General features: G+C 34.1%; 1 protein-coding gene across 1 annotated transcript; it reads left to right on the forward strand.

The window, feature by feature from the left end:
* The first annotated feature begins 1,368 nt into the window (after positions 1–1,368).
* On the forward strand, positions 1,369–14,240 carry LOC125824243 (solanesyl diphosphate synthase 3, chloroplastic/mitochondrial). Its single transcript, XM_049503589.1, has 12 exons — positions 1,369–1,588; positions 3,504–3,596; positions 4,192–4,272; positions 4,349–4,420; positions 5,244–5,375; positions 6,527–6,613; positions 7,414–7,485; positions 9,136–9,221; positions 11,068–11,200; positions 11,924–12,013; positions 12,741–12,839; positions 13,874–14,240. Exons 1-12 carry the CDS (start codon positions 1,466–1,468, stop codon positions 14,051–14,053), a joined length of 1,248 nt encoding a protein of 415 aa, XP_049359546.1. The 5' UTR covers positions 1,369–1,465; the 3' UTR covers positions 14,054–14,240.
* The last annotated feature ends 4,494 nt before the right edge of the window (positions 14,241–18,734 follow it).

An 18,734-nucleotide genomic window follows, 5' to 3' on the forward strand; every position in this document is an offset into this window, starting at 1 on the left:
TATATATATATATATATATATATATATGATTTTACCTATAGTTTAAAAATATTACTCATAATACCACTTTTTTTTATAATTATACCATACATTTTAAAAGGTTAAATCAAATACACAAATCCTTAAATATGATATTGAATAATTATCTTAAAATTCAAATTCCTTAATTAAAGGTACTTTAACAATTCAACCTCACCAATCTCCTCCCCCACCCCCACGTTATCCACCATTTTTTCTCTCTTCCCTCATTCTTTCACCACATAATTTCTTCAGAATATCTATCAAAAATGAGTTTTGTTCATCCTCTCAACAAAGACATGAGGATTACTCCTATTCAAACATTAATTGTATTTAAACTAAACAATTTCACAGCCAAAACTTGCAAATTCTATACACAAAAAAAAAAACCAACAAGAAGAGCGAAATCTTAGTAACTAGAATCATTATCACTGTTATACCTAGACTCGGCATTGGCACTACTACTTTCTTGACTATAACAGCTGCCGTTGCCGACACTGTCATCTTTGTTCAACCAATTTCCTTCGCTTTCACCATCGACGACTATGAATTGTGTTTGATTTTAAATATCCTATGTATCTAGTTTCTTTCTTTCATGTATCTGATGTAATGTTTTTATGTATTTGATCTTTTATGTTAATGTATCTAAGCTTTCAATGTCTTGTATTTGCTTTCTTTTAATGTATCTAAGTCGTTAATGTATTGAATCTAATTTTCCTGTTAATGTATCTAGTATGTATTTGAATCTGACTATTGTGAAAAAACAGGTTTACCGTCATAGTTTTGAAATGGAATAAAATGGCTATTGTGAAAAAAAATATAGATCAAGATTCGAAGAAATAAAATTGAATTAATGGAAAGAAGAAGATTTTATACACTTTTTATGTTTCTAAAAAAAGAATGAACGAAATTCTATATTTTTGAATTTTTTTTTAAGTTGTTATGTTGCAGATCCTCAAAGGTCGTTAACAGTAGTGAATTGCTCTATTGATCGAGCAAATCAGTACAATCATTTAATTCAAACGCTTTAAAACATGTATCTAGCTTCAATTGTATCCCATAATTTACTCCGTTAATTAAGGCATTAAGTTACAACATTTAATTCAAAAGTATTTCAAACACGTATCTCAACCTTATACACCCTACTGATACACATGTATCTGACGTATCTCGACACATGTATCCAACAACTAAAAATAATATAAAATGTAATATCAAAAACTATGAACTAGTGAGATTTATGTAGTTTAGCCACGAAAAAAAATCTCTTGAATTCGTCGTGTTCCAATTTGAAGGACAAATTAGGAATTTCCTAAATGGTTGCTTTTTTCTCACAACCCTGGGCCTGTGCACCGCTTTACATTGACCATTCTCCTCTTTCTTCTTCGCAACTCAAATTATATACTCAAACTCAGCACACACACAAATTAGAAATTGAAAACGAACGATGATATTTTCAAAGGGTTTATCTCAGATTTCCAGAAACCGCTTCAGTAGATGCCGATGGTTATTTTCATCGCGTCCCATCCAACAATTACATCAATCCAATCACATCCACGATCCTCCAAAGGTGAAATAAATCTCTTTTGGTTTCGGAGTTGTAGTTTTATTAGTTACTGTTGCTTCTTTTTTTTTTTAGCTCTAACGGGGGAATGGGTATTCTGAACGAGTTGAGTTTGCGGCTTTTCATGTTTTATTATCATTGTTTTTGCTGATTGTTAGCTCCTGTTGCTTTTCTTTATCTGTAACTGGGAATGCTTCTTGTTTTTAGTCGGGATTATGCAATTTTTTAATTGGAGATGTCGGGGTTTGAGTTTTGCCATTTTTCCAATCGATCAAGGACTCGTCAATTCCACTATATCATTGGTTTCTGCTATGCTGAAGTCCATTTCATTCTACGAATTTAGAATTTAGAAGGGCACAATGAAAGTATACAATCTGTGTAGGCGAGATCAATTAGTTGTGTGTTTTAATCATGCTAATACATTTTCTTTAGGTCCTAAGCTTTTTAGGAGTCTTTTAGACCTCACTTGTTTTCATTAACATTAAGATGTCTCAATCTAAATGCACATTTGAATGATTAAGATGTTATCTTGGATTTAAACACTGGATGGTTAAAATGATTTTTTTTTTCAATATGTGAATGTGCATAATTTATTTATTTGTAAACATAATAAATATGAAATTCAAATTAAAAAGTAATTAAAGTATTAATTTAATAAAATAAAATATTCATGTTCGCTAGTGATGGTAGAAATGGTTTTTTAGTGGTGGTGGTGATAATGGTTGGTATTAGTGATTAGTAATGATGGCGAGGATAGTTGTGATGGTGGAGGTGGTTGGTGTTGTAGTCTAGCCTGATGGTGGCGGTTGGTAGTGGTGGTGGTTGTGATGGTTAAGTTGGTTGATGCTAGTTGTTGGTGGTGTTGATGGTGGTGATGATGAAGAATGTGTGCTGGTTGACAATGTGTTCGCCGCAGTTGGCGGCACTGCTAGTTATGATGGTGGAGGTGGTTGGTAGCAGGAATTGGCCTCAATAGTGGTAGCGGTTGATAGTGATGTGGCAGTGATGGTGGTGTCTATGAATACAATTATAATGATGGAGGTCATAGGTGTGGTATTGTCTGACAGCTAGTAGTAATTGCCGGTGATGGTTGTGATACAAAGATGGTTGCTGGTGGTGGTGGCTAGTAGTTGGCGACTGTAATGATGTTTGTGATGACAAAGGTGGTTAGTGGTATGATTGATTATTGCAGATATAGTGGTGCTGAAAATTATCCACACAAAAATAAATGATATTAAGACTTTGTTTGAGATCTTAATGTTTAAGACCTGTTCAGACCAAATAACTTCAAACAAATTGTATGATTGATTATTGCAGATATAGTGGTGCTGAAAATTATCCACACAACCCTCAGGGGTTGGCCTGCTGGCAATTGACTTGAGCCTTGGGGTTTGCTCCCTTTCAAGGTCTCAAGTTCGAAACCCACTAGGTGCAAACAATTTCTGAGGGCCATCGGACTGGGTAAAACCTGAATTAACCGTGGTGCACTTGCGGGAAACTCCTTGCCGAGGGCCTGTGCACCCCCGGGATTAGTCGGGGCTCAAAGAGACTCGGACACCCGGTGCAAATCAAAAAAAAAAAAAAAAAAAAAAAAAAATAAATTATCCACACAAAAATGAATGATATTAAGACTTTGTTTGAGATCTTAATGATTAAGACCTGTTCAGACCAAATAACTTCAAACAAATAAGGTTTCTTCATATTTACCAACAGAAAATTATAGAGAACTCCAGGTACTTTTTATTTTGTATTTTGTAAAATATCAGGCTGGATGAGCTCAAATGGAGCTACCCATTGATATAGCCAATCCCGCTTGTAGCTATTTTTTAAAGACTGCATAGTTTAATTGCTGAATTTATTGTTATTATTGCTAATTTGGGACTTTTCATGCTTTATCATCATTGTTTTTGGTGGTTATTAGGTTTTGGGTTGCAGAGTAATTCATTCATGGGTTTCTAATGCTCTTAGTGGTATTGGGCAACAAATTCATCAGCAAAGCACTGCTGTAGCAGAGGTTTGTATAGCATTTTCATTTCATAAATCTACATTACTTCCTGTCTTTTTGCTAACATCATATGTTCACTGGTGGATCTTATGGTTTATATTTCGTGTAATATGTTGTGATCAAGTATTTCAAGAAAAGACACCACAGCACCTACTCAGTGCTGTTATTTACTAATAAACTGATCTTTTACAGATAAAAAGAAAGTATTTCAAGAAGAAAAAGGTGATTATATGGTCTAGGCAATTATAGAAATATTCACAGTTGCTTCTCCATATTCTAATCAAGAGTATATGGGAATGAAGGCCCCTTCTCTTTATTCCTCTCCAGTTGTCTTAGGCTGGCTAGGCAAATCAAAATCAAAATACTTAAAGCTTCGAGCAAGTAGATGAATTTTCTTGGGATCGAAAATGACTTCGTCTGTGTCATTATTGTAGAGCTGCCATTTTAAGGTGTTTTCTGAGTAGTTCAAGTTTCTTTCTGATGCAAATCATCAAGTCTTTTATTTTCCTATCTTATTTGTCGTCGGGTTTTCTTTTTACATCTCCTTGCTTTATATAATTGTGGGTAATGTAGTTCACACTGTTCCACATTCTCTTTTTCTCAGGAGCAAGTGGACCCATTTTCCCTTGTTGCGGATGAATTATCCCTTCTGACAAACAGGCTGAGATCAATGGTAGTTGCTGAGGTATATAACTTGTTCTGTGGTTTGGCAGTTGCTACATTCATGATGATAGATGAGAGCCTGTTTCATTTGTATACAGGTCCCAAAGCTGGCTTCAGCTGCTGAATATTTCTTCAAACTGGGAGTTGAAGGAAAGAGGTTTCGACCCACAGTATGATTTGTGACTCCTAAGCTGAATTTCTATGTGTACTGTACATTTATCATTTTTTGGTGCATAGGCTTTTGCGGATAGTTCAAAGAGAGAAACTTTCACCTTCATCAAGTAATTGTTGGATAAGCAAAATCCACATTTCCATTGATGAAGGCTGCATAGCTTCCAAAAAAAAGTCTCGATTCTCTTACATCACTGAGTTCCTTTTAAATGCTGATGAAAACCAAGTGCTTGGTGTTACTGTTTAGTGAAGTTTAGAGGCACACATTTCACACATTTCTTTCAGAAGGCTTGAAACACGTTTTCCTATAAACTAAGGAAGAAAACGAATTTCCCTTAGTTGCACTTGTAGTAGGTTCAAGCATGATGCTCCAAGAGAGGTGACTGAAAGCAAAACAAAGAATGTGAATAAAACAGGGGGAAACATGAAAAGACTAAAGAAACAAAAAAAGTTGGCAAACAAAATAGAACTGAGTTCTATTACTTTTAACAACTTGGGTCTCCTTTTTTATTTTAGTAGAACATAAAGTTTCATTTTATTTATAAAAACAACACTTAGAGGAAATAATTCCTTTTTTATTAGATATGCAATTTCAAAGCAAGTACATGTGTGGTATCGATAGTACCCTCTTGAAACATTGTACTTTGGTGGTGCTTCTTATTTGCATTAAAGGTTATTGACTTATAGTGCAGTTGCTTGGGCAGATCCATCACAACATAGATTTGTTTCAAGTTTGTATCATGTCAATGTAACATCCATTTTCAACTCATGGTTTCCTACATTCTCCCTCGAAAAATAAATAGACTGGTGTACTTCTTGTAGGTTTTGCTGTTGATGGCAACTGCATTGAACGTACAGATTCCTAGATCTGCTCCCCAGGTGGATGTTGATTCCTTGTCCGGGGATTTGCGTACAAGGCAGCAGTGTATAGCTGAGATCACTGAGATGATCCATGTAAGTATTCCGTCTCTTCATTCTGATAGGATGGGAAGACCATCAAGTTGATTGTAAATAGAGTTAATATTGACTTTGATGACAAGATTTTAATATATTACCTTACCTGGACTTTGGTACGTGTGTTGGATACAACACAGATACCAAATATGAATACATTCAACTTAATCCATGTTTTACGTGTAATTTGAAGGTTCCATACAAAAGTACCTGACCAATGTCATAACTATTTGATACGAGCACCTGATTTAAAAAAACTTTTTGATACGAGCACATGAAAGGCAAAATGAACAAGTCAAGTGACATAGATGAACTACGCTTTCAGGTGGATTTTTGTACACAGAGATAGAAGATAAATTCATGAAAAGAATCTCATATATAAACCTGATTGGTAAGGAAGCAACAGAGAAACACAGAATTTAACTGATATATCTCACCTTATTGGTAAGGAAGCAACAGGAGGACGGAGCAATCTATAAGAGAATTTCCATATGGTATGATAAGTACTAATCTACCCATAACCATGCATGAAAAATTGCATTCACTGGGAAAAGTTTGTGGAGTTCTGTTCTGAATTTTTTGGACAGCAGTTGGATGTTAAATTTTAAAGGGTGGCTGATCATTCCTTTCATTGGGAACGGTAGAGATGCAGAGTTGTTTGTTTTGGTCCAGTTGGTTGGTTTGGTGATTGTTGCTATCTTGGTTTTATAAGGGTGACCTCTCTAGTTTTTTACTTTTCCAACAGAAAAGGCAGCTGCAGCTGTTGCCAGATTGTTTGATATAATTTCGTATTTAAGGCGAGTAAGACCGGAACACGTTTCTATGCCTTACTTCATCAAAAAGAAGAAAAAGAAGACCATAATACATTGCTATACCTCATCAAAAAAAAAAAAAGACCTAGACGCGTTTCTCTTCCTTATTTGGTATTTTTCCTTAATGTATCATGTATTCCTTCATCCCTGATGCTCAATGAGCCAACCGCATGGCATTGTTGGCGCAAATTATATGAATGGGCCTGCATTCAGAAACACCAGCATGACCATTTAGTTGATATTTCATATTCTCTCTTCCTCTAGTTTATTAATTGATCTTAAAATGCCATTTCCTTACAACTTTCTTTAAGTCAGGTTTCTTTTTTCACTCTATCATAGGTTGCCAGCCTACTTCATGATGATGTACTGGATGATGCTGACACAAGACGTGGGATAGGTTCTTTAAACTTTGTGATGGGAAATAAGGTACTTAGTTCTTCACTTTCCTTTTCTGAAATATGTTATTTCCTGTTAGTGTCTTCCATATAATGCAAGCAAACAGATGTTGTAGCGAGATTGCATTGTGTTTTTCTTAAACCATCTGATATCTGGATTTCACTGGCCCAAATAATCCAAATTAATGCCAGGTAGGTCCCATTACGAGAGAAGTGCCCTCTACCAGGAATTTCTCCATTTCCAAGGAGCTTAAGGTGTTATTTGACTTGTTAACTATTTTAATGGTCGTGGAAGAAAATATTCATCTAATGATGAAAAGTTAACATGATAGAAAAAATATCATTTGAAAGTATAAACTATTTATTGTTAAAAGATTCAAATTCTTGAAACTTGTGAAAGAGGTGTAGAAAAATACTATTAATGGAATAATGTCAAACATTTTGAGCTTGCCGTAATGAAAAAAATAAGGTGTTATATAAATTGAATCAAGACGGAGTATCTTATATTACCAAGTAGAACATTGGATATGACATGCTAACTGGAGATAGTGGTATCACTTTTTAATTATTAGATTATACGGAAGCAGTCATTTTTAGAACTAGAGCAGGCTGAGCGATAAAGGGGCGTCAGGACCTATGCTCTCCTCTTGGTGGAAGAGCAATTGTATTGAAATGGATATTTTAATTTTTTTAAAAAATGGATGGGTAGTAGAGCAATTTTCACGAATGGGGTTTATATTTAAACCAAAGTAACTCTTTGTAAAGTACATCGTTAAATCATGTTATCTTGGTATCTGCTGACCCTATTATCTCTTCTCCTATTTGATGCAGCTAGCTGTACTAGCCGGAGACTTTTTGCTTTCCCGAGCATGTGTGGCACTTGCCTCCTTGAAGAACACAGAGGTATACTTTGCCTTCTCCTCTTGGCTCTAGTAAACATTTAATAGTTTTGCACAATTGACAAGAGTTGGAACCATGCTGTTCGTAGTATTCTTACTAGTCTCTGGGTTCCCATGCGTTGCATGTTTATTCCAAAATACATAATATAAATTGTGTTGCAATTGGAAAATTTAAATGGTATATAACTATATATATTATTTGACTTTCTCTGAACAATAAAATAGAAATCAAACCATATAAAAAAGTAAGAACCCATAAGCTAAGGCTAAAAATTCTTGCAAACTTGATGATACTTTAGGTGACATATATAATACTTTAATTAAAGATAAATGCATACTCGAACATATATATAAAAAATCTTCAACAAAAACAATGGAAACTAAAATTCAAATGATGAATCATTTGGAAGGAAAAGTCACATGAGAGATATTTATATTAATGTGTGAAGACATGATGTTAGGGAAAAATGCATAGTAATAAAGAAAATTTCTAACGGAAAAAAGGAAGAAGAGGATATAGTTATTTGATAGTACTTGTGCTGTGCGGCCACGTTTTTTTTTTTTTTTTTGATGACAAGGGAAACCCACAGCCGCAGCCGCTACCCTTTGGGTGCGCATAGGGTAAAACTCCCGCTCCTATGCAATAGCTCGCAAACCACATAGGAGAGGTAACCCGCACTAGGCAAGCCCGGTGCGACGAGCTCGACCCAGAAGGCGTTACCCCTTGCTTTCGCTGGCAAGGGGTTTCGAACTTGAGACCTCCAACATGGAAGTTCCAAGCCCAAACCACTGGGCCACCCCAAAGGGTATGTGCGGCCACATTTAAATAATGCACTGAAGATGTAAAACAGTTCCATACATTAATTGTTATTAGTGTTGGAAGCTAAACCTTCAAATTGAATAGAGATAATTAAATGTGAGGGCTTTAATTTAAGCACTGTAATGTGAAAGAGCAAGGTGTTAAATATAAGGAGTGAGAAGAATATAAAGGGACATCATATAGTTATATGTGTATTATAATTTAATATGATAAAATTAATTAATTAATTATATTAGATATTTTATAATTTTTTTATTTAGTGTAGGGGTAAAATGGTTCCAACTTTGCACTTTGGAGCTTCCCACTTTTAGTAGTATATGATGATTATTAAGGCTTGTTCTATTCCTACTTATCCAGAGTATTCTTTTCTGGGGATGTATTATCATTGTGCATTATTTCTTTCTATAAACTTCTTTATAGTCAACAATAAATAATTTTAATTTGTCCAGGATTATTGTTTTTACACACTTTAAACTAGTTAACCCATGTACTTTCATGCAAATTAATCTCTTATGGTTGGTGATTCAGTGATTCTTTTGTACCTTATACATTGTATCGCAAAACTAAGGTTTTTGCTCTTGTTTATTTCCAGCCGTACAACTATATATAAGTTCTTTTTCTCCTATTTAAAAATGTTCACACTTAATTTTCTGCCTGTTCCGTTCATGCATGGATTTTGATTCTCCTCCATTAAAAGAAAAGTAGAGAAATGGCAATACCAGCTAACAGGGATAGGAGTTAGCTAGAAGGTTGATATTAGCTAACCCTTCTGTTGCTTTATTTTAGTTAACCTCTTGTCATCCTCTCTTCAGTTCTGTCGCTCTGATCTTGTAGGTTGTATCTCTTCTGGCAACTGTTGTGGAACATCTTGTTACTGGAGAGACAATGCAAATGACGACTTCTTCTGATGAACGTTGTAGGTATGCTGGTAGAGTGCGGATTAGATTTTTATGGACCCTAATTGAAATTAAGTCAACTAAAAGACATCTATATCTTGAGATATTATAAAACTTCGTGAGTTCTTAAGTAGATCGTTACGTCTTCCCAAATTTGATCATATAAATTAGATCACCTTGTTCACTTAACTTCTTTTTAAAGGTAGTGGGTAGTGCAGATGCCGCAGCAGATAGGAAGAGACTCATGTATTAACAAGACTAGAACCTGTTCCCAACTAGTAGGTATCATCTCCTTAATGCTGAAGAATACAATACTTAACAGTTTTTTAAAAAAAACAAAACTTATTTGTATCATCTCCTTAATCCTGAAGAATACAATACTTGTTTCAAAAAAAAAACTAGTAGGTATCATCTATATGGATATATTTCCTCCACTATGCCCTTTTTAAGCCAAGTCTGCAAAACTCTATATTTAACTAAAGATAAAACCATGTAGCTATAGATTAGACCTTGTTTTCAACTAGAATATAAGAACAAATAAAGTCGGTGATGATGACAAGAAAGTAGTCAATTATCGAAGAGAAAAATGATATAAGGTAGTCAGAATATCTTTTGTGATCTACATTAGCTTCTTCCTCCTGGCGCATTAAGTATAATCCAGCTTAGTAATTTATTCTCTATGTAGACTAGTCACTTAGACAAAAACTGGCTACAATATGCAAGCAGTTCTAATCTTCTTTCCCAATTACGTGTCCCACTTCCCTACAACTTCATGAATCCCATATTTGGCCTCCTGAAAGGCTGAAAACACTTCTCTTATAAACTTGCTGATAATATTAACAAAACAGTGTACAATAAAAGAAATCAAGAAGATGTGGAAGATGAGAAAATTAATGAATAATTTTTTTTCCTTCTCTCTTCATCATCTTTTGTAGAATTCTAGATATTTCTTATTATATTTCATTTATTTAAACCTGTTGTATCAGTTTGGTAGAAGAAGGGGATCTGGAGCGAGCTATTGCATAAGAGCGGGGGTTTACCCTGTGCGCACCCAAAGGGTAGCGGCTGCAGGTTTTCCTTGTCATAAAAAACAAAGAAGGGGATCCAGAGTTAAAATTCTGGCTACATAATAATATTAGAACATTGGAACAGAGAATGGGATATCATTAAACCACATTTCTGTAGGAACAACCTTCTTTTCAAAATGCTAACCCTGTGAATCAACTCAACAAAGAAAATGCTGCAAACAGATAAATATGAATGAACTACTGAATCATAATTATTTGTTTGAAAAATTAAAATGTTCTGATACTATGAGCAAAATGATGCTTACAGTCAGGAAATAAGACCTAGCTTATATATCTTTCAAGGACACAAGATTGTGTTTAACTTTCAGGGTGTTAGGTGTTATGGCTCCAATAAATGGGGAATCTTGTGTCAGCTGATGCATACTAAACATGCACTTTTGCCTAGCTTTCACACCTGATACCTTAGCTGGCGAGGATGTAAACTAACTTTAGCCATATCATCTCTGTTTTAGAACACCAAGTGTTTTTACTCAGTTGTCCCAGAGGCAGATCCAAGATTTGAAGTTCGTGGGTTCCTATAACAATCTCAAATCAATATACCATAATAACTAGGTTCACAATTAAACATTTATAGATATTTATTGGGACACATAGAATAGTTAGCTCTCTGCTGCGTAAGTAGTTTGATCAGTGAATACACATGTTAATGACAAGTAAAATTAGTCATGTATGCATTGCGCTAAAGGTTGCTTACAATCTGATTTATTATCTGCATCTATTTGTTTGTTAGACATTTTGACCAACACTTCTCTGAAATTAATGTTCTTAGTCTTCTGTTGCAGCATGGAGTATTATATGCAGAAAACATATTACAAGACTGCATCATTGATTTCAAACAGTTGCAAAGCGATTGCACTACTTGCTGGGCATACTGCTGAAGTCTCCGTGCTGGCTTTTGACTACGGAAAAAATCTGGTCTGTATAAGCTTCTGCTGCAAGTCCTACTTGACTTAATATATTCACTTTTAGGTTATAATGGCTCAGTAAAACGTAGTAAAAATAGTTCTATGTTCCGATCTTTTCTCCATTGTTGCTGTCTGGGTGGAAATCTAGTATATAATACTCATAAATTGTTGATATGCGTCTTATAACATGACCCTTGTTAGAAATTTCAGTTCGGCAGATATGGTTTTCCTTGTGATTGGACAAATAAAGACCTGTTTAAGTAGTTCACCATAAGGAGTCGTTTAGTTTGAATACAAGTTATGATGGGATTAGTTATGATGGAATAACTTATGCTGAAATTAGTTATGATGGGATGATTTCTTATTGAGTGTTTGGTTTGTTGTATCCAAAACAATATGCATTGTATAAATTTTAAGAACAAATTATTTGTTTACAAAAGTACCCTTCATGAATGTGGAAAGTGATATATAAAAAGGGCTTAAAGGGATATCTTTGTCATTTACCTATTTTATATCTGGATAAGTTATCCTGGGATTACTACACCACCCGGATAACTTATCCCGGTACTAATTATTAATCCCGGGATAAGTTATCCCGGACTTGCCAACCAAACAACAAATTAAGTGGCACTATAATTTAATCCCATGACTATTTGGCGTTATCCTTCACACCAAATGACCCCTAAGAGTTCTTCTAGTTCTGATTTCTTGCTTTCTATGTCTGTTTATGCAGGGATTGGCATTTCAATTAATAGATGATGTTCTTGACTTCACGGGCACATCTGCAACCCTTGGCAAGGGTTCATTGTCTGATATTCGTCATGTAACTTCTCTGGCCTTGTCAGTTGTTTCTCATATTCGTTTACCTCAATTTTAGTTGACCTAAAAGAATGGCTACACAGTTTAGGATGTTGGGAGCATTGGCTTACCGACAGGTTTACTCATTTTTCTAATGGATTTCAATTTTCATATCCTGGTCAGATATATGTTTATAAGTTAAGAATAGCAAGAAATTGTCACTCTATGGTTTTAATATCTTATTACCATTACTTTTATTGTTACTATACTATTACTTTTTACTGCTACTACTACTACTACTGCTATTACCACGACCGTTACCACTGTCAACACGACTGCTCTACTACTGTTATTATATGATAATTGAATTCAACTACTGCAATTGAAGAATTGAGAGTTTGGATCTTCTACTAGAATATTTGAACTCTTTAGAATTGTTTTCATTAGTGTAGAAGTGAGGCATATACTCTTCTAAGGCTTCCTTTCTCTCTTTATTTTTGTTCCAACAATGATTAGTGCTCAAGTGATTTTTTCATCTTATATTTCCAATTAAACTTTTCATCTGTGTGCCGTTCTTAGTTTCTCACTGGCTAGTGATTCCAAATGCCATATGATGAAAACTAGTTTCATACTCTTTAGATAACCCTTTACATGATGTGCTCATTCACGAATTCAAGAGTCTTGTCTTAAGAAGCTATTCTCAATCACTTTTCCATATGTAGTGAATTTCTCTGGAATACTTGTGTTTGTAGGGGATTGTAACTGCCCCAATATTGTATGCCATGGAGGAATTTCCTCAACTGCGTACGCTGGTGGACCGAGGTTTTGATGATCCTGTCAATGTGGAGATCGTAAGCATTTTTGTGTTCATTTTCTCCTAGCATGTCCATAATCACCTTTGTATTCTTATAAACTTTGTGGTTGAATGTCCTTTATACCTTTTAATTTGGCGCTTTAATGAAAATGATGATAATGACTTTACTTATCCAAATGATAGAGGTGTGTTTACCCTCTAAATATGCCACAATTTTCTATCAAGTCTATAGCTTTAGTTCTATATAGGGGTGGCAATTGGGTGGGTCAAAATGGGTCAAGACAATAAACGGGTCAAGACCCAACGGAGTCCAAATTTGTTTGGGCCAAAATGGATTGGGTCAAAACGGGTTAGTAACGGGTCATAACCCAACCCGCCCAATTTTTACTATGTTTTAATTGCTTTATTTGTTATTTTATAAGCTTTTAGTACCTAATATTTTTTTTCTTTATTATAACTATATATAACATATAGAATCAAAAAAAAAAAAAAAAATTGACAAAATTTCTCAAAAATCAATTTGGGTTACATATCATCCCCATTTTTAACGGGTTGAGCTAACAAATGGGTGGGTCAATAACCAACCCAAACTTAAATGGGTTGAGTCGGGGTTGGGTTTGATTTTGCCACCCCTAGTTCTATATGAACCCTCATTTTCATTGAGTGTTTCCATCAACAGAATGCAGTGGTTGAGTGAATTGGTTATTCTGAGATCGTCCTTTCAATGTTCAATATTGGACTAATTTGTGATACAACCATTTGTTCCAAGTCTATTACCGCTCTGGGATTTGAGTTTTAGTAATGCCTATTGTGGTGCGCATATTTCTAGTTCTCGACTTTTAAAAATGTTGGAACCGATGTCCTGTGATAGATTAATGCTCGGATCTTCTGGATAGCTGGATTTATTTTTATTAGGAGTACTAGTTTTTGCTAATGACTATCATGTTGTAAATGTGTTGTTGGTGATGCATCCTTTTGCATTCCACGTCCTGATTGACTATTGGTTTTCTCATATAATGTGTGAAATTTAGTTGTGATCACTCTACCAAAATCTACTGATGAAAATTGCAGGCTCTAGACTACCTTGGGAAAAGCAGAGGGATACAGAGAACAAGAGAACTTGCCAGAAAGCATGCTAGCCTTGCGTCAGCGGCAATTGACTCTCTTCCAGAAAGCGATGACGAGGAAGTTCAGAGATCAAGACGAGCACTTGTAGAACTTACTCACAGAGTCATCACAAGAACAAAATAGGGGGAATAAAGGGAATCTATCAGGTGCAGCCACACATTCAATTAGTGTATGTTTTTTTTTCTCAACTTAACACGAAATCCTGTATTTCTAGGGACAACATACCCTAATTTTACATTATGATTTTGTTATAGATAGATAATTTATGATTCTTCTCATCCAATAATAATTTGTTAAGACCTTTGTTTTTGCTCGCTCTGTACTGGAAAGAATTGTGTAGATTAAATGTGATACACTTTGATGTTGTACAATCCAGTTGAAACTAAGTGGATACATAAGGTTGAAAAGGCTAATGGATATCTTACTAGGTATGCGAGTTGCGTTCAGTTTTGTATTTGTATTTTATTTTTCGATTTTGAGAAATTGTAATCTAGTCAAGGCAGGGGTGATGTGCTATGTCTTTTTTCTTCTTCAGTCTGTACTTATATTGTGAGTGGTGATTATTTGCAGTTTGTTTGTAATATATGTGGATAACAGAATCTACTTTGCAGAGGTGAAATTTGGTTTGAATGGGTGGAAAGAAATAGAAATGTGATGCGCAGGAGAAGTAAAGCATGGAATGGGGCTACGGAGGAAGCTAAATCCAACTTGTTTTGTTTCAGGAAGAAATAGAGGTTTCATTTTAGAAATTACATTAAATGCAGGATGGCAGTTGGCATATGCTAAACTACCAAAGAAAAGTAATTAGAGGCTTGAAAATCTTATCTTTAAAAGTTTGGAGATTGAAGCTAGCACACCCACCTATCCCTATGTATTTTGAGTGATTATGAATAATTTATTATCATATTAAAGTGCAACTAAAAGGAAGGACCAAATTACATCTTTGTCTCTACTATTTTTCAATTTACAAAAATCCCCTAAAATTGTTGTCATTCGGATACATCACATTATACAACTAATTTATGGAGATTAAATGTCAGTTCCCCAAATCATGCAAATCAAATTAATGTCAATCTCTCCAAACAATTCAAGTTTCAATTTTTCTTCTCTCAAATCTCTCCAAATTGTAACAAATTCAAAAAAAGAAATCGCCAATTTTATATAGTTATGTATCATATACAAAAAAAACTATGAATATGATATACACTGATTTACATATAAAACAGTGTTGCAGATGCTTAACAACATGTGATACATAACAAAGTTATATGTCTCATATACATAACTATGAATATGATACAAATTGATTTTGTTATATAACATTAGTGTTTATGTATCAACAATAATATTTGATTGTGTCTACAGATGCCTAGCCTTCTAGTTGAACAAGGATGGGTATATGTATTTGATAGTAAAAGATAACGAAATTTGTAATAGTTGTGTTTCTAATACATTACTATAAACATGATACATTGTAATTTGCGTTTTAATTAACTAGAATTATGTATCAAAAATAATATTTGAAAATGATATATTGTACATGGTAAAATTGTAATGTATCGTAAAGGTGAAACAAACGAATTATACATTAATTTAAGAATCAAAATCAACTAGATACATTAAAAGATCTGTTGAAAGCAACTAAGAATAAAAAAAATTCAATAAATTTGATCTACTAAAAGCAAAAAATTAAAATAAAGAAATCCTTCCATACTTTCTCCTTTGTTATGTATCAACTCTTGTAGCTTTTTTTTCACTTTCAACAATGGCGACTCATCCATGGATCTCGACCTAAAATTTTTACCGGAGCCACCATCAACCCTTGATAAAATTGTAATGTATCATAATGTTGAAATGAAGGCAATATACATTACTTTAAGAAACAAAACAACTAGATATATTGAAAAACTGAACCCATCACTACAAGAAATATGACTTTTAGCGATAGGAAATTATGTCGTTATAAGTCCAAATCCGATCGTTATAGGTCAATAACGACTGGAAAATATTTGACCGTCACCGGTAGCTAAAAGCTCCGTCGTTAAAAGTTAATGACCTGATTTTGAATCCGATCGTTAAAGATCCTTTAGCAATGAAAAATTTTCCGGTCGTCATATATCTTCATTTCAACGACCGATTTACCCTACGCTAATTGTTAAATTTCCATTCGGTCATGCTCATTCAATTATTTGACAATTTCCCTATCCTACTGAGAAATTTTAGTACATATAATTAGATAAACATTTATGATTGTCACTATAGTTATTGAATAATAGTAACCATTACTATTTCTTAAACTAGAATACACATGTATAGATACACATACACATCCAAAAATATACCAAAATAACTCACATTGATATAAAATTTTCATTGTATGAAATTACAAAGAAGAGAGGAATCACATCACTAAAATATATACCCCTTACCAATTGTAGGAAATTAGTTTTAGCAAATTCTAAACAATGAGAAAATAAAAATATAGCATATGTACAACTGATGCATGTGGATTAACAGATCCAGCAGAATGAACATTCCATATTCTGTTGCATTTGTATATAAGAGTTTGGATTTCTTGGTCATGACTACCAAATTCACTTGCTCCAACTATTGAGTCATTTATCTTGTCTATTGTATTTGTACTTTGTTCTAGATCTGCGAATAATAGACATTACAATCAAACAGGATAGGTCGTTCTAGTATAAATAACCGCAGTAGATGAATATTGTTAAATTTACGAGAGTTATTATAGAATGGTAGATATCAAAGACTACATACACGCAGAAAAGGGATATATATATCAGAGAAGGAAAAAACAATATATATATATATATATACAGGAAAGGTATGGTGTTTAAGTTAAGCTATCATTCTGTAATCAGTGAGTAGTGTTTTAGCCTGTAAAAACTGTTAGTTCTCTATGTGTTAAGAAGTCTAATAAGATATTTCAAGCCATTACTTGATGAAAATTGCTAGAAATATTTCATAGAGAGAAGTTGGATGCATAACCAGAAAGCATAAGCTATATATCAGCATTAATTGTGCCATGGTCATAAGATAGAAAGAAATTGATTTGACTAAAATTCTAAAGCACAAAGCCTAGGGTAGATTCATTTATATAATTTGGAAAGCATAAAAAGAGCAAGAGTGGTTGCGTACGTACTTTATTCCTTAAAAGTAAAAAAGCCTATTGTGTTCTTCTCCTTCCACTCTTGTCTGATCCCGGGTTGGAGCTCCCTCGCTCCCACCCCTTCATAAATCGCCACCCACTACAACTCGAGCTGATTACGATATGATGTTTCAGAATATATAATTAGAAACTGCATGCTTACTACAATTAATAATGTAACTTATGATCAGTCATCGTCTATTAACAACATCATGAGCTGGATTAGAAAACATACATGCTTCCGACAGTAGTAGTGTCAACAAAAAATTCTGGTCGGCTGACATGGACGAAAGCAAAAGGGTTGCTGTTCCTACATCCAAAGGTCAAGAAGCACTTGCTGATGAATATGGCATTAAACTAGTGCCAAGAAAAATATATGAATGTTGACGAGGTTTTCTCTTTCATAGCTAGCTCGATCGGGATATAAAACAATTAAAGGCTTGCCGAATCTGACTCAAAAGCTGAGCCTCAAACCTATAAATGATCAAGGCGACAAGCAAGCAAGCTGCATTCAATACCTTATTCAAGAAATTAATTTGGAAGTTGTTTAAAATTTACAAAATCAATATAAAGAATGATTTCCAGAAAGTTTTTAGTTTCAAAATATTATATGCAAAAGGGTTAAGATGAAATATTGTTTCCATTAAAATATTTCATTCGATCGAGGAACCACCATGCATGCATGATCGCGAAAAGAGGTATTAGTAACACGGAGAATCAAAAGCACACATGAATGGAAATTTCATAATAGAAACAATTTTATTTGGATCACATAGTCGTCAACCATAGTACACATTCTAATAAGTATCTGGTCGAACTTTCTATCGATTAAACAGAATCCTTTGCACTTCTAACCCCTAACTAAGCATGATCAACACAGAAAATGAAAAATTAAGAACCCAAAGTACACAGAGTAAGGTAACTATATATATAATTAATAATTAGGATCTCAATCATATAATTTTATCTTCTAACACCCTAACATGAAGAATCACATGGAACCGGTATAGTATTTCACAGCTTGACTAGCACTGTCATTGTGAAAAATGTCCATACAAAAAATTTGTTGAGATACATGCCCAAAAGTGTCCACAATTGATTAAATGGTCATACCTAATTAGCTTTCCAGACGTAAACATCAGTGTGCCACAAACTAAGGAATCTTGAAGCGGACTTCATATTTCATTGGAGGTGCCACATCCAATTCTTTAATTACCAATGGCTTTGCGCGGCTTCATATGCAAATGCAACTACACACATTTTCCTTCATGATCGAAAATTGAAAAATCTGGAACCTTAAACGCGCGCTACAAAAGGTTAAGGTAGAAATTTCCTCTGGTTCTTAAGCTAAAATAGGTGCATCAACCTAGCTAGCTAGTTTGATTGCTTCTTTGGATACTCCCTTGCCCCAAATATAGTAAATTCAATTCGCACATTTGTGCTGATGATCTCAATAACATGTAAAGAGTCACAAGATATGCAGCTCACATTTTTCTTTAGATTACATATCAATTAAGTCTTAAAATTCTTACGACTTAATGCATGTATAATGGCATTGCAATGGTCATCACATAGTTAAAGATTAGGATAGTTTTAAGTGACATGTTTTACGAGTTTCACACATCAATCGGATTT

This window comes from Solanum verrucosum, unplaced genomic scaffold (genome assembly GCF_900185275.1).
Source record: "Solanum verrucosum unplaced genomic scaffold, falcon-dt-bn FXZP01000291.1, whole genome shotgun sequence".
NCBI classification, from domain to species: Eukaryota; Viridiplantae; Streptophyta; class Magnoliopsida; order Solanales; family Solanaceae; genus Solanum; species Solanum verrucosum.

Coding starts and splice junctions, on each gene's coding strand:
- LOC125824243 (XM_049503589.1), top strand. CDS start 1,466: ATGATATTTTCAAAGGGTTTATCTCAGATTTCCAGAAACCGCTTCAGT. Junction 1,589..3,503: donor ACATCCACGATCCTCCAAAG/GTGAAATAAATC, acceptor GGTGGTTATTAG/GTTTTGGGTTGCAGAGTAAT. Junction 11,201..11,923: donor TTGACTACGGAAAAAATCTG/GTCTGTATAAGC, acceptor CTGTTTATGCAG/GGATTGGCATTTCAATTAAT.